This window comes from Brassica napus, chromosome A4, assembly GCF_020379485.1.
Source record: "Brassica napus cultivar Da-Ae chromosome A4, Da-Ae, whole genome shotgun sequence".
NCBI lineage: Eukaryota > Viridiplantae > Streptophyta > Magnoliopsida > Brassicales > Brassicaceae > Brassica > Brassica napus.
This window is the reverse complement of record NC_063437.1, coordinates 14,113,048-14,133,387: the sequence shown is the minus strand read 5'-3', so window position 1 is coordinate 14,133,387 and position 20,340 is coordinate 14,113,048. Positions and strand designations below refer to the sequence as shown.

The window sequence follows — 20,340 nt, the reverse complement described above, 5'->3', positions numbered from 1 at the left end:
AATCAATTGAACAAGAGAAAATCTTGAACAAATTGGGGTTTTAAAGAGTTATTTCGAAATTAGATAGAAAAGTACAAGGATAGAAGAAATACTTAAAAAAGAAGATTACATCGATACCACTTACACAATAACCAGGTAATAATAATATTAAGAAACGCATTACATATTATACTCCTAAAATAAACACTAAAACCATATAAAAGCAAAACTAAAGACATGTTTATCTTTCCCCTTGAAAAAATAAGAGAGATTCGAAACACGTTTTCATAACGAAGATTCGAAACACATTCATTACATTGACACTGGTTGAATCAATCAAATATCCAAGTGCAAAATTCTGATCATTTTCCAATAAGCTGAACACTCCAAACTCTTCTTCCGGTGGTTATATCACAGATAAATGGACAAGACTATGCATCTCAAATTCATGTCTTTACCGTTGGAAAGACCAACGAGGATAAAGTTGTCCCGGGGATGGATCACAAAGGCGAGAGAAATATACTCGACATCCAGGCAGGTATTTAGAGATTGTAACCTGATATATTTATTCATTCTGTTTCACAAGAGATAACTCCTTTTGACATTCTATAAAAATTTCCTACAAGTGTATATATTTTTTGGTATACTAATTATTCAGCTCTGTGGAGTTAGAGGCAATATTAAGGCTCCTGCCGAGGCATTGTTCTGGCAACCAAGAAAAAGTCTAACATTCATACTAACCTTTGAGTCAGAACAAGAACATAATACAGTCATAACCCTTTCTCGAAAATACGCTTTCGATTGCAATGTAAGCAAAACTATCCTAAATGTAAAATATTTCTGTTCAAATGCCATTCTCAGACTCTGAAAATCACTATGGTTTTAAACTTGATAAAGTGATAGATCTATGGGATTTACTTGACAGGCTTGCTTATATCTGCAGGTTACACTGCTTGAGCCAGATGATAAAACAAATGATGAACAAGACATTGCCATTAACCACAACCATCTGACTTTTTCTTTGTTTTGTGTGTTGTTTTTTCACACTGTGGATCAAAGAAGGAAGTTGCAAGTTTGGCTTCTCATTCATCATCGGATGTTGCTAGGCATCAGTTTTTTTTTCTTTTACCAGATCACAGTTTGACATGGTATCTATTTCTGATTTGTTTTGGTTGTTTGCTTGTTTTTTTATCTGATGATAGGAATTATAGGACGCAACATTGTTAATCATACGAGTGCTCTCTCTCTTTACACAAACTCGTTTGTTAACACATTTTCTAAATAGTTTCCCCGTTTAAAAATTCAGTAGTAAAGAAAGTGTGAATTTGTCCCGAATCTTTCCTCGTTACTTCATCACCTTTAGTATAATAATAATAACGGTTCAATAAACGAGAACTCCAACTTCTTTTAAAAAGGAAATCCCTTTCTCTTTCCCTCCTTTATGCAATCATAAAAAGAGGTTTCAAGAAGACAGCGAGTGAGAAAGAGACAGCTTAGAGAGAAAGCGATAGTTCGTTCACTCTTCGCTTTCTGAAAGAATCTCAAAACCCCAAAACGTCTTGAGAGTGAATACACTCACAACTCTTCTTTTCTTAGCAAAAAAACAAAACAAAAATGAAGAAACTTGTTCATCTTCAGTTTCTGTTTCTTGTCAAGATCTTTGCTACTCAATTCCTCACTCCTTCTTCATCATCTTTTGCTGCTTCAAATCCTTCTATAGCTCCTGTTTACACCTCAATGACTAGTTTTTCTCCAGGTATTTTTTTTTTCTTGTTTCATTTTTTTGATTATATTTCAATTATTAATATTGATTGTAGCTTGAATGAAGATTATTTGGGAGTTTGTGTTCTTGTTAATACCATTTGGTTGACTTCATTGTCTTTAATTTTATTTAATTTCTGGGTATCTGGATTTTATCTCCCCTCCTCGAATTTCGAAAATCAAAACGAAAATTGTTTTTGTATTCGATAATTAAATGCTACAGTATTTATTAGCTACTCACTCCTTGTCTTTTTAAATAAAAATTTGTAAGAAAAATTAATATTTCCCTTCTTATGTGAGTTTGATTAAACTTAACATATTCCACAGATAAAATCTACTCAATGAATTGACGAACTAGAGAAATTTTCTTTGTGTTTTTATTTTGCTTTCTTGTGTCAGGAATTCAAATGGGAAGTGGTGAAGAACACAGATTAGATGCACATAAGAAACTTCTGATTGGTCTTATAATCAGTTCCTCTTCTCTTGGTATCATAATCTTGATTTGCTTTGGCTTCTGGATGTACTGTCGCAAGAAAGCTCCCAAACCCATCAAGATTCCGGGTAATTTCATCATCTTATAAGTTGATTCATTGAATTTGGTCATTTTTTTATGTTTCTTGATTGTTTCTCATCTTTTTCAAGTTTTGTTTATGATTATTTTCTTTTTTGTAATGATCTTTATAAAATGTTTCCAAATGAAGATGCCGAGAGTGGGACTTCATCATTTTCAATGTTTATGAGGCGGCTAAGCTCAATTAAAACTCACAGAACATCTAGCAATCAGGGTTATGTGCAGCGTTTCGATTCCAAGACGCTAGAGAAAGCGACAGGCGGTTTCAAAGACAGTAATGTAATCGGACAGGGCGGTTTCGGATGCGTTTACAAGGCTTCTTTGGACAGCAACACTAAAGCAGCGGTTAAAAAGATCGAAAACGTTACCCAAGAAGCAAAACGAGAATTTCAGGTAACAGACAGAATAACTCTCTAAGTTTATATGATTCTTGGATCTTTATTTTTGATTTCATGGAGATCTAAACAGAATGAAGTTGAGCTGTTGAGCAAGATCCAGCACTCGAATATCATATCATTGTTGGGCTCTGCAAGTGAAATCAACTCGAGTTTCGTCGTTTATGAGTTGATGGAGAAAGGATCCTTAGATGATCAGTTACATGGTAAAAAAAAACATGTTCTGAAACTTTAATAATGATTTTGTTTAACCCAAAGAGATAATATTATATAAATAGAAAGGATATGAATTAAATAGGTCATGTGGCCACATGAATGATTAAATAATTTTAATTTATTGATTTTATCTTTATAATTAATGTCTTAGGACCTTCGTGTGGATCCGCTCTAACATGGCATATGCGTATGAAGATTGCTCTAGATACAGCTAGGTATAATTAAATAGCCGACACTTTTCAGCTCGTTTACCGGTTTTCTCATTGGTTAATCTTGTTTTTTTTAAACCTCTATAAACATGTAAACCGGTTTTTTGCTCTGGCTGTCTGCAGAGGACTAGAGTATCTCCATGAACATTGTCGTCCTCCAGTTATCCACAGGGACCTGAAATCGTCTAATATTCTTCTTGATTCTTCCTTCAATGCCAAGGTAAATTCTGCTTTGAAATGTTGCTGATTAGAACTGGTTCCTGGAAGTTGTACTAGTTTATTGCGTTACATCTCTTTGCAACAATGCAGATTTCAGATTTTGGTCTGGCTGTATCGGTTGGAGTGCATGGGAGTAACAACATTAAACTCTCTGGGACACTTGGTTATGTTGCCCCGGAATATCTTCTAGACGGTAATATTCTCACTTTTGCTCTGAGTCTGTTCTCACATCTTGGGATTGTATTGAACAATCCAATCATTTTGTTATGCATTACATATATATCCTGACTACAGAAACTGGTTAAATCAGGGTCACTAGACTAGTATCGTTGGTTTTGTTGATGATACTGTTTTTGTGTGTGTGTTATGCAGGAAAGTTGACGGATAAGAGTGATGTCTATGCATTTGGGGTGGTTCTTCTTGAACTTTTGTTGGGGAGGCGGCCGGTTGAGAAATTGAGTCCATCTCAGTGTCAATCTCTAGTGACTTGGGTATGTATTAATCCGGTTTAAGAAGGTCCACAATATGTGTTGGTTTTGAATCAGTTAATAATTTATAGATGTGTGTCAATGATGATGTTGCAGGCAATGCCACAACTTACCGATAGATCTAAACTCCCAAACATCGTGGATCCGGTTATAAAAGATACAATGGATCTTAAGCACTTATACCAAGTTAGTTTTCAAGATCGAACCAGTTTAAGTCCATTTTGTAGTTTTTGACTAAACTTGAATGTTGGATGTGACAATCCATTAGGTTTGAATTGATGGTTTTGAATCTAACCGATGTAAACCGGTGAGATTTCAGATACTTGTACAATTGCTGAACCGAAACTGTTAATTCCTTTCTCAGGTAGCAGCCATGGCTGTGCTGTGCGTACAGCCAGAACCGAGTTACCGGCCGCTGATAACCGATGTTCTTCATTCACTTGTTCCATTGGTTCCGGTAGAGCTAGGAGGGACTCTCCGGTTAACCCGATGATTGATGATGGGCAACTTCCAAATACATATTAATAGTTTGCCTCGTTTTATCTTTGTATAGTATTATCATCCGAACATCTAAAAAGTTTGGTGGTGTAAGAATGTGAGAATAGAAGTCTATTAGGGTTGTTGAGTATATAAATTGTTTTATAAATTCCCACATCACGTTTTATGACTAGTGTGTATTTTTGTATATTCGAAATGTAGAGATTGATGAGAGTTTGTGTTTGAAAGTGTAATATATTAACTCTCGTAAGAGTAATACTTAGGATTGCATATGTACATAATGGAAGAAGAAAGCGTCCATGGAACTCCAACAACGAAAGGATCCTCTCTCTGTATACACGTATGAGTGGTTAGATTTTTGAATGATGTTAAATTGGTATGTTTCTCAACTTCAAATGATTTCTTTTATCTTTTGACAAATACGGAAAAGATCAACCAACCCACCCTTGTATAAACGCTTCTTATAGTTGCATACAAAACGCTTCTTAACTGTATACATAAGTTGAACAAAAGACATTACTACACTCGGGAATCCTCAAACAAATCCATTTGTCAGTTAACGTGCAAAAGCTATGATGCTAAGGTGATGATTGTTTACATGGTTTTTGGATTTTAGTTTTTGGTTTTTAGATTTTGGTTTTTAGTTTTTAGATTTTAGCTTTTAGTTTTTGGTTTTTTATTTTGCTGTAGATTTTAGATTTTCTAAAAACTTGAATGGTAACATTAGATTTTAGTTTTTGTTTTTCAAAGTAAAATAGATTATTAAAAATATTTATTTTGAAAACCATGAACATACAAATGTTATTATTATCACTAAAAATAAACAAACTTATATTAAACTTTTATTTCAAAAATATATTATAAAACAAAAACTAATAGCTAAATTTTAAAATACATTTAATTTTATATCTTGAAAAAATATACAATTAGTTAATCTTTAAAACAAACTACTAAATTTAAGTTGTGTTTAAAAAAATATGGTCAAACTTAATAGAATTTATGCAACTTAAATATTACAACATAAATAGTAATAACTGAATTTTCAAAGTACATGTCTAAAGTGTTGATTAATAACTTGGACTATTATTCATTTATTTTTTGCTATTAATTAGTTTCAGTTATATCACTATCTATTAAATAAAACTGTAATAAAGCAAAAATAAAAATAAAAAAAGTCATCGTACAACATCTTTACAAAACTGAAAAATGATAGATTTTGGTTTTTGTGTACAAATGGGTAGTTTTTCCAAAAACTAGTTTCCCTAAATTTTAGGGAATCTATTTTCTCAAAATCTTGATTGGTTAATAAAGTAGTTTTTGAAAAACAAAAACCAAAAACTAGTTTAGAATCTGCAAACAATCAACCTCTAAATCTTGTTTGCAGAGAGTTAGTTTACAGTTTACAAAATTAAATCCATTTTATCAACTGAAGTGCAAAGTCTTATGTTGCTTAATCATGTTTGCATACACTATCTACCAGAAGAAAAATTTATTTCAAACAACTTTTATGTTTTAATAAGAACAATCAAAGCCAAATATCCATTTCCATTGTGTTGTTAAACACTTTCTATCAAATTCATCAACCCAACATGAGACTAAAATATAAATTGCTTTAGGAATGTCGAGAGAACTCGAGGAAATAACACAATTACTCTTGGATGGATAATCTGGAAACATAATAGATTAAAGATCGTCTTACACAACTGTGAACAACGTAACTGCCACAAATCAAAACTGAAAGAACAAAACGCTAAAGAACCGAACAAAGGAAAACAATGTCTTGGAAAGAACAGAGCTTTCACAAATAGGCAAAAGTAAGACAGCTTAGAATCCAAGCTTGGTTCTGCGCCAGTGTCTACGCTTTGCGTTGTACCTGACAACCAAACACAAACCACACATAAGATTCACTTGACTACACCCTAATGGATCAACCACAGAACAAGAAACAAAAGTAGATGAAAACCTGATGGTGTTGTCAGTGCGAAGACGAATCCAGTGAGGGATTGGCCTGTTCTGCCTCATTTTCTTGGCAAGCTTCTTCTTGATCATGAATGACTTGTGCGACGGCTGCATCATATCAAAAATCATTTCAAAGTCACATTTCATAATAACCACAATCGAAAGAGAGGAGAGAGAGGATGTACCATCTTGAAGCCCTGCGATCTTGGTTCTGGGACCGAGCCGAAACTGAGAGAAACCCTAAATCTGAGAAAGAAAACTGTAGTAAGCGACGACGGTGGTTTTTATATGGCGACAGGATTTTAGGGTTGCAGAGGTTTTCAGTTGGGCTGGAAAAAGGCCCATTGTTCAGACCTTTCCTTAATCAGGCCTTTCTACATATAGTCGGTATCTTTTTAGTATTTTCTTGGGTTATCATCTACCGGATCGGACTAGGATTGGGTATTTCGAATTTCAGATATTTTGGATATAAAATTTACTGTTCTGAAATTCCATAGCCTGAAATTTAGATAGGCGAGAGGTGCTCCCTGTAGTTAGTGAGTCGTTCCAAAATTAGTACCATTCGGGTAATTATAAATATCGGTTCGGATTTGGTATGGTACTTATTGGATCCGGATATTATCGGGTATATCTGAATGAACTGAAAAAAATTAGTGTTGGTTTGGATTGTCTTGATTTTACCCGATCATAACCGAAAATACTTGTTTCTAACCCAAATTACCCAATCATTTAGAATAAAACACAAATAAGAGAACTATAAAACCAGTTAAAATAAATCTTAAACAAACTCCAAACAAACAACAAATTCAACAAACAAACACAAAAATCTATCATTCGAACAAGCAAAGAAAGTTTGAAATAAAACCCATAAGAAAATGCATAAAATGGAGATCAACAACATCTGGTCTCTAATGTCTATCTCCTCTTCCATGTTGCTGACTGCAATTCATCTACTTTTTGTAACAATAGCACAATCAGAGAAACTTCAAACACTGATAAAGAGAATACATGTAAATTTATGTTTAATGCCTTGTTGACATCAGAATTAGATACTTTCAGATAGTTGAAAGCATACTCAATCGGGTATTTCACCATATCCGGATCCGACCCAAAATCCGATTTTTTGGATCGGTACCGGTTCGGATCTTAATATGCTCGGGCCTAGTTATTAGTATCAAGCAGTAAGCCTCAAATCACATGATATTGAGGGATACCGGTTATGTATTATAAACCGATAGGTAATTACTATATATAGTTCCCAAATGTTAATTACGTTGGTTAAGATGAGATGAACAAAAATGTAACAAAATTTTCTTCATCATCTTTGGCCTCAACCTCAGTTTCTTTGTTTCTAACATGATGAACCATAAAAAAAAAGCTTATCAAGTGTGTCTTCAACAAATAGTTCTTCATTTTAATTCTTTTTAGTGTATTTTACATCCATTGTGTAGAAAATATGGACAGCTACCGTAAAACTAAAACACCGTATTTAAAGAAAAATTTAAACGACAAAATCCTCAAATTCTAATTTTTCAAAGTGAGACTCTGTGAAGTTTTTGTGGTTCCAAAGTTGACTAGAAAAGATTTGGAGTATGTCTTCTCTCAATTCATTCAAATATGAGAGAGAGGCCAGTGAAACATGTTCCTAATTTTCCATAACCATAGTATAATTTGCATTAGAGGCAAAACAAGCTATGGCTAGATGCCTAGATCCCTCGTAGCAGAAGATACATTACCTTAAACATTCCATTATCATTTCATTCATCCACTGGGATACAAAAACATTACACAAAAGACAATGTGCTTAGGAGCTTTAGTATTGAAAATGAGAGATAAAAAAAATACAAATACATAATTCATTTTTTCTTTTTGTACATTCTCATAACATCTCTCTCCTCTATAAGTAATCGAGAACAAAGCACGAAGCATGCCCATGTATGATTGATACTTTGCTTGGCATTTTCCTCTGTTCTTTTGTCCTTTTTTCATAGACAATAATTAAATGTTGAAATAATGATGCTAAGAATCAAGTCTTGACGCTCACGCTCGGCGACTTCTGGTCTGGAGCTCTAGGTGCAGTAGGTGGCGCACATTGTTTTTTACTTTTCTTAGAACCCGAAGTGGACGAAGAAGTTGAAGAAGTAGGATTATTACCAGTTGATTTTGCTCGAATATGCGAACCATGACTATCAGGTGTCGAAGAAGATGAAGAAGTAGAGAGTAAAGGACCTGATCGAGATCGGTTTCTCCTTTTCTTCCTCTCTTCCTCTGAAAGCTCTCCTTTAACTACCCGCCTCACTTTTGTCTCGTTGAAGCGCGGTGGTAACACACAGTTACAAAGAACCCCTACACAATTCAAACAATCTTTAATACATTATGATCTTTCTCACAACCAAATAATATCAAACTTGGTTGTGGTTTACCTAAGCGAGCGAGTCGGTTAACCCATCTAGGGATTGGTTTCTGAGTAAGTTTAACACAAACTTCATTACAAAAATGGTTGCAGTTCCTTGAGATGAGATTGTACTTGTTCCCTCGATACTCTTCAGCTAGCTTCTCCATAAAGACTCGGACCTCTTTCGCAGCCATGTCTGTTTTACCAACAAGAATCGATTTCCTAAAAGTGAAACCAGGACACTTCTTTGGCTCCACTTCAAAGATGCCTGTGCTTGGAGCCTCATGTGCTCCAAATGCATATTCAACTCCATGAACTACAAAAAAAAACATTTATACTAACTAGTTTCTCTCAATTGAACCAACACACCAAATCACTCTGGTCAATTCAAGTCAATTTCTTTTTAAAACCTCAGCAAATCTAGTTTCAAAGAACCAAACTTTATCATCGGTCACCATCACTACAACTAGATTCAAATAAAGAGAAACTGACCTTCAACACCGGAATGAAAAACACCGAGTCCGAGCCAGTAACCATAAGCATTCATAGGAGTTAGATCGTAGACATTCAGGTAAACCGGAAGCAAACCGGTTTTCTCCTTCCTCCTAACCGAAGAGCCCTTCCAGCACAACATCTCTCTCCCGCTTTTCAATACATCACCGATCGGGGGGGGGGACCAGAGATTTTCGGAGGAGAGGGTAAACGAAGTGGAAACCAGAGAAGGGTAGATCCGGGATTCAAAGATGGGAACTTTTTAAAGGGCGCTTCGTCGTTTCATATTCTGAACTGTTTCTGAAGTTTCGAGGAAAGTGGGTGTTTCTATTGCGAAAGCAAAAGCGTGTTATGTTCTGTCTCTATTGCGCTTCCCTTGTCTTGTGTCGACGGATAGATGTTCTTCCACCCTTTACTTTACTTTACCCATCCGTTTCTGTTAATTGGTTTTATATACGGTAAGATTTTTTTTTTTTTCACAACATATTATTTATTTATTTATGTTCTGTGACCATTTGCATTTATTTTCGGGTAATAAATCTAAAATTACCAAAGATTGTGTATGCTTTTATAGAAAATCTACTAAAAATTGTTTGCTAAAATACATCATTGACAATTTTTATTTATTTTTAAGATATTGTTGACAGTTTTACTATTATCACTTAAGTATGACTGGTTTCCCTGCTACCATCCGCAAATGCAGCTTTTACGGTTGTTGGCGTTTTGCAACAATCGCTCAAACCGTTCCAAACCGTTTCAAATCGTTCAAACCGCTCAAACCGTTTCAAACCGCTCTAAACTTCATAAATTCAAAAGTTGGTTCCAACAAGCGTTTGCGGTTGCGAGAATAATTATTTTTTTCTTTTTTTTAAACAATATAAATACAAAAATAAAAATATTCAATAAAAAATTTAAATTGGAATTATAAAAATATCAAAATATATTTATTGTATTTTAATTAATATTATAAAATTTTAAAATAAAAATATTTTCTATACTTTTTAAAAATTTAAAACTATAACTTTCTAAATATAATTTTTATATTTATTATAATATTATATTTTTGATATTTTTATAATTATATAAAACATAAATATTGTTAATTTATTATTTAATCGTTGTTGCATTTGGTAGTTAACCAGTCATAAGTATCCCGCAAACGCACAAAATTCTAACCGCAGAGCCAGTCGAACGAATCTCTTAAAACCGCTAGAAACCGTAACCACCTGAATCCGTAAATTTCCGCAACCGCAACTGATGCGTTTGAACCAGTCATGCTCTTGATTATTGTGAAAAGTGTGTTTATTTTCTGTAACATGTTAGTATTTTTATGTAAATATTCAAAATTTTAAACGTCTTATGGCCTAGGTCATTTTTCTTCTGGGTCTAGATTTTTTTTTTGAACCTCTCTTCTGGCTCTACATAAAATAGAAAATTTCTAGTATAAAAATATCTTTCCAAACTTTAGAATATAAGAAGATCTTAACATATATTTTGACGACAACGATCTATAAAGAAAAGTTGAAAACTCTTAAAACCTAGAAGATAGAGATTGACTATTCACGTTCAACTATAAAAACATGCAGCTAGAACTAGGGTTTACGAACCAATTCGTTGTACACCTACTATATTGATCACTAAAACACTATATTTGAACTATTCTTCTGGTTTAATACTCTACTTCTGTAGTATCAGGAAAAGTCCTACTCTACTCTAGTCTACTTTTGTTTTAACATATTTAGATCGATGTAGAACGATTTGAAATGTTTTAAACGGATTTAAACCGATGTAAGCAACTTTAATCAAATTTTTAAAAATCATTTTGGTTATAACCGATTTACCGTCAAAGGGTCCACCTAGGCGCCGCCCGGACAGATGCTTAGAGCATTGAACAAAACTAAGTTATATTTTGCAAGTAGAAAATCTACTCAAAAAGCCTAAGTTTTGGTTACTTCAAAATTGACATTAATTCTAATGATGCTCGTATATTTTACATGAAGCATTTTTCTAAAAGCCAAACTTAAAGTCTTCTATCAAAATTCAAGGTTCTAGTCAAATTTCTCGTCAAACATAATACTGATCTTTTTTACATATACTTCGATTGAAATCTACCGATCTTAAAGGATAATGAACTGTTTTATTCGAAATCATTAAAACTAACAAGTTGGTCAATTGCCAAACTAATATATGTATTGATTAGAAGTTCATTTTAAGTCTACCTGGTGGAATAGATTTCATCATGTTGTCGCAACAAATTTGAAAAAGGAAAAATCAAGTGAATAATTATCTAAATCCGCTGAAATCTCATTTTAGTCTCGTTTGTCCACAGCCGAGACCTTTGGATTTCAGCAATGTTATAGAGACTCTGCATTGGTTAAGAAAGACCAAAACTTGAAAATCAATGATTTTTTTATTAAGATAGCAAAAATTTGTTAGTTTGTTGGATGGAGTGAAGAGGAAATAAAAAATAACAAAGTTTTGTATGGAAAGAACGAAGGAAGAAGAGATGGAAATGCTATTTAAGTATTTAGAACTTTGGTTTTGATTGTTTATGGTGGTTTATGAAATTGATGATGTTGGTATTTTCGTAAATAAATGAAGGTGGTAAAGATGTTTGTGATATTTTCTTAATTACTGAAAATATCATTTTCATAAATAATTGAAATCGTAGATCATTTTATGGGGAAATGACAAAATATGATGTGGAAAATTGATGTAAGTTATATGTCATTTTTAAAAATTTCCTTTCAATCTGTATATGCACAATTTTTTAATCAAAATTTGATTCTGTCAACAGTTTTATAAATATTAAATAGTTCAAAAGTTGAACTGGAGTTAGATATTTAGAGAACTATTATAGACTGAATTTTTTCATACGCAAATATTAATATTCAAGTAATTTAATTATTTACAAACAAGACATAACCTAAAAAGACAAGTATTTTTAAAAAAATAATTGAATTTGTGGAATTTTGTTTTTGAAGACGATTCTTTTTAGTTATTTATTTTATCTTTTTTAATATTAACATTTTATGTGAGATATTATTAATGACGATGTTTTTAGTATGTTTCTTTAGGCAATATAAAATTTTACTCTCCTAAAAGCGAGGAAACCTGGAAATTTCAAATTTTGAAGGTAATTCCGTAAAAAAAAAACAAGACAAGGGAAAAACTAAAATAAAATAAAGTTACCTTGCTTTTCAGATCCTTTTCTTAAACTAGACATATAGATTTCAGGCTAAAACTGCACGAAAGAGAGTTTTTGATGCACGCTCACACTTGTAAGTTGTAACGCACTTCCCAAAGTCGAGCATGCCCTCTCTAAAGCCTGCCATTTTTAACCAAAACTTTTTTTGGTCAACTTATCCAAAACAATTCACAATATGTTCTTTTGAAATATATATGTAAATAATACTTGAAGTAAATCTATTTAGAATATCATCTAATTTAAACATAATAAATTTATTTAATGATAATACATAATATATGTCAAATTAACTTCCAAATCTTAAGTTAAAAAAAAACTTCCAAAACTTAGCATTATAGCCGGTAAGGTTTTGAGTTATGTATGCTGCCCCCATTCACATTTGATGTTATATTGGTTTCTTTTCTGGGGGTTTATAAGGAAAAAGAAAATACAGCAACAATAACGACAAGCCAATAAAGGTGAAGTGATTATAGAAGAAGGAAATTAAGAAACATGTTCATTGGCTTAAATAAGGAAGAAACGATTTAGCAGTATTTATAATATGTTCTGTAAATTTTGTTTTTCAATAGAAAATCTTTTATCAAGAAAAGAAAAGAAGAAGAAGAAGAAAGAGATGTTCGACACAAGAAAGTGTAGCGACAAGAAGAGATGTGAGCCGAGAGAAAGAGAGAGAAGATCAAGAGAAGAAGACAGTACTGGAAAAAACTATCTACAAACCCGAAATGACTTTGTTTGTAAGTGAAAAGTATGGGAGGTAGTTCTACTCTAGACGACATACGACACGTTTTAGTACATTTTATTTACATTCAAAACAAAATGCTAAAAGTCTATAATAATGATTGAAGTTATGGAAACAATTAAAGTTTGTTTGTCAAATGTAACAGTTAGACAATCCTAGCTTGAACCAGAATCAAAATGTATCTTCAAATATAATGATGAGATAAACATTATATAGTAAACCAAATCTTCTACTTAAAAGACTTTCCCATCTCTAGAGATTTATAATTTAATTGATTCTTTCAAATAACAGCTGTTTTGGCATGTTTTTTTTTAAATAGCTATTTTAACCATGTTTTTAACAGCAATTTGCTAATTTCAAATAACAGCTATGGTTAAATTTTGTATGAATGTTAAATTTTATTAAGTTTTTGTTCCGGTTCAAATCTCAATTGATATTGAAATATTATTATTTTTTTTTTATTTTTAAAGATTAATTACGAATTTAAAAGTTCAATTTTGACGATTATATAAAAATAAAATCAACGCAAAAACAATAAGAGAAACTTAAAGATTAAAAAAATGAAAGTAAAAACCTAAAATAGTAAAAAAATTAAATTAAAAATTTGCAGAATAAAGTAGATTGCGAGTCTTGACGATCATTACATCACAGCTTAGAGTATCCATATATAGATAGATAACTGAGATTCCTTTTTCCCTCGCCAGAGAAGAAACTTTTGTTTTAACTCTGCAATCTTTTATCTCTCTCTAAATCTTAATATTATATACTCTCTAAATCACTCTCTCTCGAAACCCATTCATATTTAATCCAATAAATCTCATTTTCTGTCGACGTTCCCTGCACACTTTCTCTCTCTTAGCTTTTTTTCGAGACACTTGCAAGAACAAGCAAAAGAAGAAAAAAAGAAATCTCAACTTTTGATTTCTTGGTCTATCCAAGAAGATGACTGTTGAACAACAAGATTGTGTAGCCTTGGACCAGTTTCCTGTCGGAATGAGAGTTCTTGCTGTTGACGATGACCAGACTTGTCTTCGTATCCTCGAATCCTTGCTTCATCGTTGCCAATATCATGGTTCCTTTCTCTATCTCTTCTCTCCTTTCTTGCATCGACCATTTCGTGTTTTTGGATCTGTTGATGAGTTTCTCCAAATGGGCTTTTAGATTCAGTTCTATTTATTTTCTTGATCTGAGAGTTTTTTTTAATCACTAATGGAATCTTTTAAGACAAAAGGATTCAAATACCTACCTACCTAACTTCATGTAGAAATCCTAGTTTCTGATTGGATCTTTCCAACATCATAGATCGATTTTGAAGATTGACAATTTTTTCATATACCATCAAAAAATCACATTTTATTTGCTTTGGATCCACACAACTGTAATGATTACATGTGTCACAAGAGCTTATTGTTGAATTCAATTTAAATTAATAAAAACATAAACTTTATATGGCTGCAGTTACAACGACGAACCAGGCCCAAAAGGCTCTAGAGTTATTGAGAGAGAACAAGAACAAGTTTGATCTGGTTATTAGCGATGTTGACATGCCTGACATGGATGGTTTCAAACTGCTTGAGCTTGTTGGTCTTGAAATGGACCTACCTGTCATTAGTAAGTCAACTAATTTTTTTCCTTATTTTTAATCAAATAATGTTTCATATTTTTCTTGATTCTTGGTTTAGTTTTATGATGGTTTTCTTGTTTTTTTAACTAAACTCTGCAGTGTTGTCCGCGCATAGCGATCCAAAGTATGTGATGAAAGGAGTTACTCACGGGGCTTGTGACTATCTACTGAAACCGGTTCGTATCGAGGAGCTGAAAAACATATGGCAACATGTGGTGAGAAAGAACCGTGGGAGTAATAACGGTGACAAGAAAGATGGATCGGGTAATGAAGGTGTTGCAAACTCCGATCAGAACAACGGGAGAGCAAATAGAAAACGTAAAGATCAGTACAATGAAGATGAAGACGAGGAAAGAGATGATAACGATGATCCGTCATCTCAAAAGAAGCCTCGTGTTGTTTGGACGGTTGAGCTTCACAAGAAATTTGTAGCAGCTGTTAACCAATTGGGGTTTGAGAGTAAGTTTTGTTTAAATGTTACATGAATTGTTGTTAGCTCAACTTGAAAAGTAGCTACGATAAAGTCTAGTGGTCAGCAGGCTAGATCGAATGAGCCTGCTGGGACGAAACTAATATTACATAATGTTGTTTTGGGATTCAGAGGGATTTAATTTTAATTTTGTTTGTTTCTGATTGCAGAGGCAATGCCTAAAAAGATTCTTGATCTGATGAATGTTGAGAAGCTGACTAGAGAGAATGTGGCTAGTCATCTTCAGGTTTTAAACAATTTTTCATGTTTTCTGTTACACAAATGAAGCTTTCTTTTTTTTTTTATACATCTTTTAAGATTTTTATTTTTTTCTTTGTGGCTGCAGAAGTTTCGCCTGTACTTGAAGAGGATCAGTGGGAATCAACAAGCTATTATGGCCAACTCTGACTTACATTTCTTGCAAATGAGCAATGGACTTGACGGTTTTCACCACCGACCAATTCCCGTTGGAACCGGTCAGTTCCATGGTGGAGCCGCCGCTGCGGGGATGAGACCCTTCCCTCCAAATGGGATTCTTGGCCGACTCAACACTCCTTCTGGAATGAGTGGTGTCCGTAACCTTTCTTCTTCTCCTTCTTCAGGAATGTTCTTGCAAAACCCAACCGATCTTGGAAAGTTTCACCATGTCTCATCACTTCCTCTTAACCACATTGACGGAGGAAACATACTTCAAGGTTTACCAATGCCTTTAGAGTTCGACCAGCTTCAGACAAACAACAACAAGAGCATCATCGCCGGGAACTCAATGGCATTTCCTACCTTCCCTGCACAACAACATAGCTCCCTTCCTAATAACAATCACTTGGTTCTAGAAGGTCACCCACAAGCACCTCCTTCAGCCTTCCCTGGTCACCAGATCAATAAACGTTTGGAACATTGGTCAAACGCTGTATCATCATCATCATCCACTCTTCCTCCTCCTGGTCAGAACAGTAATAGCCTCATCAGTCATCAGTTCGATGCCTCCTCATCAAGCTATTCCATCCCATTCTGTGACTCTACAATTCCATTGAATCCAGCGTTGGATCATACAAATCCCCGAGCTTTCTACAGAGCCACGGACATGGATTCAAGTGCAAATGTGCAGCCTGGAGTCTATTATGATTCATTGCAGATGAGAAAATCAGGCAACTACGGTCCAACCACGGATGCTATGCTGAGTAGTAATAACCCCAAGGAAGGGTTCACCGTGGGGCAGCAGAAGTTACAGAGTGGATTCATGGGAGGAGAAGCAGGTTCTTTAGATGATATAGTCAACTCCACTATGAAACAGGTGTGAGATGATTCAGCATCTGATATAAAAGATTATTATAATGATCTCTGACACGTTTGCATTTAATGTGAATGTGACTAGGAACAGAGCCAAGGAGACTTGTCGGAAGGTGATTTGGGATATGGAGGCTTTAGCTCACTTAGAACATGCATATGACTATGAGAGAGAACATTTAGACAACTCAGAACCATCTTTTGTGATTTGCTTTGGTCTCTTTCTTTCTCATATTTTCTTTGTAATGAAACTGTAAACTATCTTTTTTTTTTTTTTTTACTTTCCACTCCTTATAGCAATTTAGGACTCCCAATAAATAATAAGAACGAATTCATAAATATTTTTTTGTACTTTTTTTTAGTAGTTACTTTTTTTTGTCTTGCAAGTTTATATAAAGATGACCGAAATTCACGAGTCTCTAAAAGTAACTGTATGACATAACATCACTAGTCTACGAAGACACAAGCCGCAGAGAGCAGGACGATGAGCTTTTGATTCATCAACTAGTGCAATCACCATCTTTAATTTCTAAACACTATTGGCAATCAGTATCTTTATATCTACGAATTGTTTGTGCAGATTTATTCTTTAATTAATTGTTGACTATATAAAATTATGAACGAAATAGTCAAAACGTCAATGAATAAAAACTAACAGTTTCTGTCTATTTTTTTTGTAGCAGTTGACTATTGATTTTGTGCGGTCAACGGTTAATTGAGAAATAAATATGCGTATACAATATTTGAATATTAAATATAAAGATTATAAATACTTCAGGAATAACAAAAAATTTTTTTTGTCATTATTATCCATATAAGTTTTGAATTCAAGAACACTAATATATTCCCTAAAAATCCAAGTTAAGGAAGAAAACTTCTCAAGTTGAACATAAGTACATAACTTATCCTTTGTATTATGATTATGTAAATTCAGTTTAATCAATGACATGAATTTTGACATTAAAAATCATAACAAGAAAATTAGTTTGTTATTTCTCAAGTATTTGCAATTGGCATATTCAGTATTCAAATATTGTATGCATATATTTATCCTCTAACAAGCATTTGCTGCACAAAATTAGGATTAAAATAATCAATCATTAAAAATTAGACGGAAACAATTAGTTTTATGTTTAAAAAAAAAAGAAAATTATATTAATATTTCTAATCCTGTGGGGAAATTAGAACAATGACAAGATTGAAAAAAAAAACAGTTTTCAAAACCGAAACCAAACTGAAACACTTGCGGAACTCAATAGATTCAAATCTTTACTAATTCACCTGATCTCGATTAGTTCCTACCAGTAACCATCTGAGTGCCTAAGCCTACAACGAATTATGAAAATATCTAGAAAGCAGAGAATACAGAAAAAGAGAGTAAATTATTGTCCCAAACAAAGTGATGATGACGAATAAAAAGTAGCAGAGATTCCATTGTACTCAGCACTCCACTCGAGCTAATATTTTAAAGTCAAACCAAGTTGGCATTTCGTATGTACATTGTTCATATATTTCTGTTTTGAAGATTGAGATCTCCAACCTGTTTATATTTTTCTTATAATTTAATCAACTTATGATTAAAAAGGCTGTTTTATAATATTGGTTTAAAACAAAACTCTACTAAACAATATTATGAAGAAACAGTTTTTCCAATGGTTAAATTGATCAAATTATAAAAATATGAAAGTTTGGTAGTTATCAAGAAAATAAATTATAAAGCAAAATAATAACTAAAATTCTTGTTTAAACCAAAATAAGTCATTTAGTTAATTAATATACCAAAACACAGTTAAAAAAAAGAAAATTTATAACTATCAAGAAAATGTAAAATTTTGTAGTTAGCAAAACCAGAAAGTATTAAAAATAACAAAAAATATAAACATGACTTAAGAACATATCCAAGCCATACTCTGTTTTCTAAGTTTTGTATTCATTTCTCTATTTTAAAATAAAAAGTAGAGTAGCAAGATTAGAGTAAAACTTAGTTATATTTTGAAGTTGTTCTATTTTTTTAATGATAAATAGATTACAAAAGTTTTAATGGAAGGAATTGATACAGTGACAGTGTTTATAGGCTTTAGTTGCCTTGTATCCTTCCACTGCCACGAGCTAGAGATAGTTTAAAAGTGTATTTTTGATAGTTCATTAATGGAATGTGTTTGTTCGATGGTGAAGTGTTTGCTTTGGTAGAACAAAATAACTTTCTAAGAATAGCAACATAATAAAAATATCACAAAGCTAGCCTAAATGTTCCCAAATATTGTATGAAGAGAAAGTAGAGCTTAGGAGTTGGGACCCGAGAGTCATACAAAAGGAATAATAAGTCTATAACAGAATAAGTTAATGATCTACAAGTTTCACCTGTCAGGCCAAAACACCAAAGATACTGAGAGTTAAACAAATATGAGCAACTCGGAATCGAAGAGATCTTCTACAAGTTTCGCTTAGATTATCTTCCTCTAGTTCTGTAAAAAGTGACTGGCAACACAGAAAACGAAGCAAAAAATAATCAGACTTTAACAACAGGAATGCACCGAAACACTTCAAAATTAATGACTCTTAATAAAAAGGTTATACTGAATTTCAAAATTGGTACAGAAAGCTATAGCCTAGAAGCAACAGATACAAAAGTGGTGCTACATTTTTCTTGCATCATCTAAGTAATGTCCACAATAAGAGTAAAACACACATACAGAAACTCCAATCACCATGGAATAATATAAGATACAGAAACTCTGTTCTCAAATGTGGTTTGAATAATAAGATATCACCAAATAACCAGATGGTATCAGATATCAACACATGACAAAGAAGTTAAAGGTACCAAAGTTTAAGAATCATTTAAACACCAAACTGTTTCTTAGACATTAAAAACAAAACAAGAACCTAAAAAAATCCAGAATCGAATATGAGACTCCTCCTTAGCACTCATCAGAACTTTCTGAAACGGAATCAGATTCTATCCCGGTACAAGGCGTGATCGTCGAGGACTTCAAGTGACAAGCGTGTCTGATGATAAAACTCACGAAGTCTCTCTCTTCTCGACTTCCCCTGTACTCTGCAAACTCGAACGTTTCAAGGCTCTCCAACAAACAGCTAGGAACGGAGATCTCGCTGCTGTTCCAGTTAATTGGTTCATACTTCTTGAAACGTATATATTTCTGAAAAAAACAAAATATATTTTTTGTTACCTCATCTGAAATGATGTTGAATGATACGCACAAGGAGAGGCGTTTGACAGATGTGAAGGAATCGAAGATATTAAACAAATAATACTGGACATTGATGTCTGCCTCTTCAACCTCAGGCATATGTCTAACCAAATAAGAGTAGTTCAACATATATTCCTCAACTTTGAAATACTTCAGAGAAGGAGTCACTATCACATACTCATCAACGAAAGGAGACAACCCGTGACCTATCGGTAAGGTTAGCCTCTGCAAAGACGGACTAATCACAGCTACGGTTTTCATGTTGTCCTGACCATTTCGTTCGATAACCAGATCGTCAAGAACTGGGCAGTAGGATATAAGCAGCCGAAAACAGTCGTTGTGTAGGTAAGTCACGCGTCCGAGATGCAGAGTTTTCAATTTAGGGAGAGAAACCGTGCGAGGAACATCCTAGCAAGGTCTGATACATACTTGTTATCCACGAACTCGAGTTTAGGCACCCACGTCCAAAGAAACTCCCATCGTTTAGACAAAATGCTGGTGGATACAGCAACTTTTGTCGGAACGAACGTTAGTATCCTGACCAGTAACTCATCGGATAGTCCACTGATTCTGTCCATATAGCTTTTACAATCCAACGGCCATGACCAAATAAAAAACA

At 33.4% G+C, this 20,340-nt stretch overlaps 4 protein-coding genes across 6 annotated transcripts; 2 read left to right on the top strand and 2 right to left on the bottom strand.

Moving 5' to 3' along the window:
* The first annotated feature begins 1,449 nt into the window (after positions 1–1,449).
* On the top strand, positions 1,450–4,594 carry LOC106446698 (probable receptor-like protein kinase At1g80640). 2 transcript variants are annotated; one of them, XM_013888472.3, is made up of 10 exons: positions 1,450–1,735; positions 2,140–2,301; positions 2,442–2,704; positions 2,780–2,912; positions 3,074–3,137; positions 3,255–3,351; positions 3,441–3,543; positions 3,723–3,841; positions 3,935–4,024; positions 4,203–4,594. In XM_013888472.3, exons 1-10 carry the CDS (start codon positions 1,594–1,596, stop codon positions 4,329–4,331), a joined length of 1,302 nt encoding a protein of 433 aa, XP_013743926.1. In that variant the 5' UTR covers positions 1,450–1,593; the 3' UTR covers positions 4,332–4,594. The 2 variants fall into 2 exon arrangements, with proteins under 2 accessions (XP_013743926.1, XP_048633698.1); XM_048777741.1 differs by lacking the exon at positions 1,450–1,735 and adding an exon at positions 1,842–2,006.
* Positions 4,595–5,999: 1,405 nt separating this feature from the next.
* LOC106449944 (60S ribosomal protein L39-1) lies at positions 6,000–6,651 on the bottom strand. The gene is made up of 3 exons (XM_013891603.3): positions 6,481–6,651; positions 6,300–6,403; positions 6,000–6,209 (listed from the first exon to the last, which is right to left on the bottom strand). Exons 1-3 carry the CDS (start codon positions 6,481–6,483, stop codon positions 6,161–6,163), a joined length of 156 nt encoding a protein of 51 aa, XP_013747057.1. The 5' UTR covers positions 6,484–6,651; the 3' UTR covers positions 6,000–6,160.
* Positions 6,652–8,027: 1,376 nt separating this feature from the next.
* On the bottom strand, positions 8,028–9,603 carry LOC106446699 (deSI-like protein At4g17486). The gene is made up of 3 exons (XM_013888475.3): positions 9,183–9,603; positions 8,719–9,006; positions 8,028–8,641 (listed from the first exon to the last, which is right to left on the bottom strand). The coding sequence occupies exons 1-3, from the start codon at positions 9,322–9,324 to the stop codon at positions 8,322–8,324; spliced, it is 750 nt and encodes a 249-aa protein (XP_013743929.1). The 5' UTR covers positions 9,325–9,603; the 3' UTR covers positions 8,028–8,321.
* A 4,217-nt stretch (positions 9,604–13,820) lies between these two features.
* Positions 13,821–16,850, top strand: LOC106446700 (two-component response regulator ARR12-like). Of its 2 annotated transcripts, none has more exons than XM_013888478.3 (6): positions 13,821–14,201; positions 14,588–14,740; positions 14,853–15,212; positions 15,393–15,469; positions 15,569–16,516; positions 16,604–16,850. In XM_013888478.3, the coding sequence occupies exons 1-6, from the start codon at positions 14,072–14,074 to the stop codon at positions 16,670–16,672; spliced, it is 1,737 nt and encodes a 578-aa protein (XP_013743932.2). In that variant the 5' UTR covers positions 13,821–14,071; the 3' UTR covers positions 16,673–16,850. The 2 variants fall into 2 exon arrangements, with proteins under 2 accessions (XP_013743932.2, XP_013743930.2); XM_013888476.3 differs by having other exon boundaries at positions 13,824–14,201; positions 16,598–16,850.
* The last annotated feature ends 3,490 nt before the right edge of the window (positions 16,851–20,340 follow it).

What these genes read in the sequence shown, in the direction of transcription:
- LOC106446698 (XM_013888472.3), top strand. Translation starts at nt 1,594, where the DNA reads ATGAAGAAACTTGTTCATCTTCAGTTTCTGTTTCTTGTCAAGATCTTT. An exon ending in AAGCAAAACGAGAATTTCAG is followed by an intron (nt 2,705 to 2,779) that starts GTAACAGACAGA and finishes AGATCTAAACAG; the next exon opens with AATGAAGTTGAGCTGTTGAG. An exon ending in GTCAATCTCTAGTGACTTGG is followed by an intron (nt 3,842 to 3,934) that starts GTATGTATTAAT and finishes ATGATGTTGCAG; the next exon opens with GCAATGCCACAACTTACCGA.
- LOC106449944 (XM_013891603.3), bottom strand. An exon ending in CGCACTGACAACACCATCAG is followed by an intron (nt 6,210 to 6,299) that starts GTTTTCATCTAC and finishes TTTGGTTGTCAG; the next exon opens with GTACAACGCAAAGCGTAGAC.
- LOC106446699 (XM_013888475.3), bottom strand. Translation starts at nt 9,324, where the DNA reads ATGTTGTGCTGGAAGGGCTCTTCGGTTAGGAGGAAGGAGAAAACCGGT. An exon ending in TTTTCATTCCGGTGTTGAAG is followed by an intron (nt 9,007 to 9,182) that starts GTCAGTTTCTCT and finishes TTTTTTTTGTAG; the next exon opens with TTCATGGAGTTGAATATGCA. An exon ending in TAACCGACTCGCTCGCTTAG is followed by an intron (nt 8,642 to 8,718) that starts GTAAACCACAAC and finishes TGAATTGTGTAG; the next exon opens with GGGTTCTTTGTAACTGTGTG.
- LOC106446700 (XM_013888476.3), top strand. Translation starts at nt 14,072, where the DNA reads ATGACTGTTGAACAACAAGATTGTGTAGCCTTGGACCAGTTTCCTGTC. An exon ending in AATGGACCTACCTGTCATTA is followed by an intron (nt 14,741 to 14,852) that starts GTAAGTCAACTA and finishes TAAACTCTGCAG; the next exon opens with TGTTGTCCGCGCATAGCGAT. An exon ending in TAACCAATTGGGGTTTGAGA is followed by an intron (nt 15,213 to 15,392) that starts GTAAGTTTTGTT and finishes TTCTGATTGCAG; the next exon opens with AGGCAATGCCTAAAAAGATT.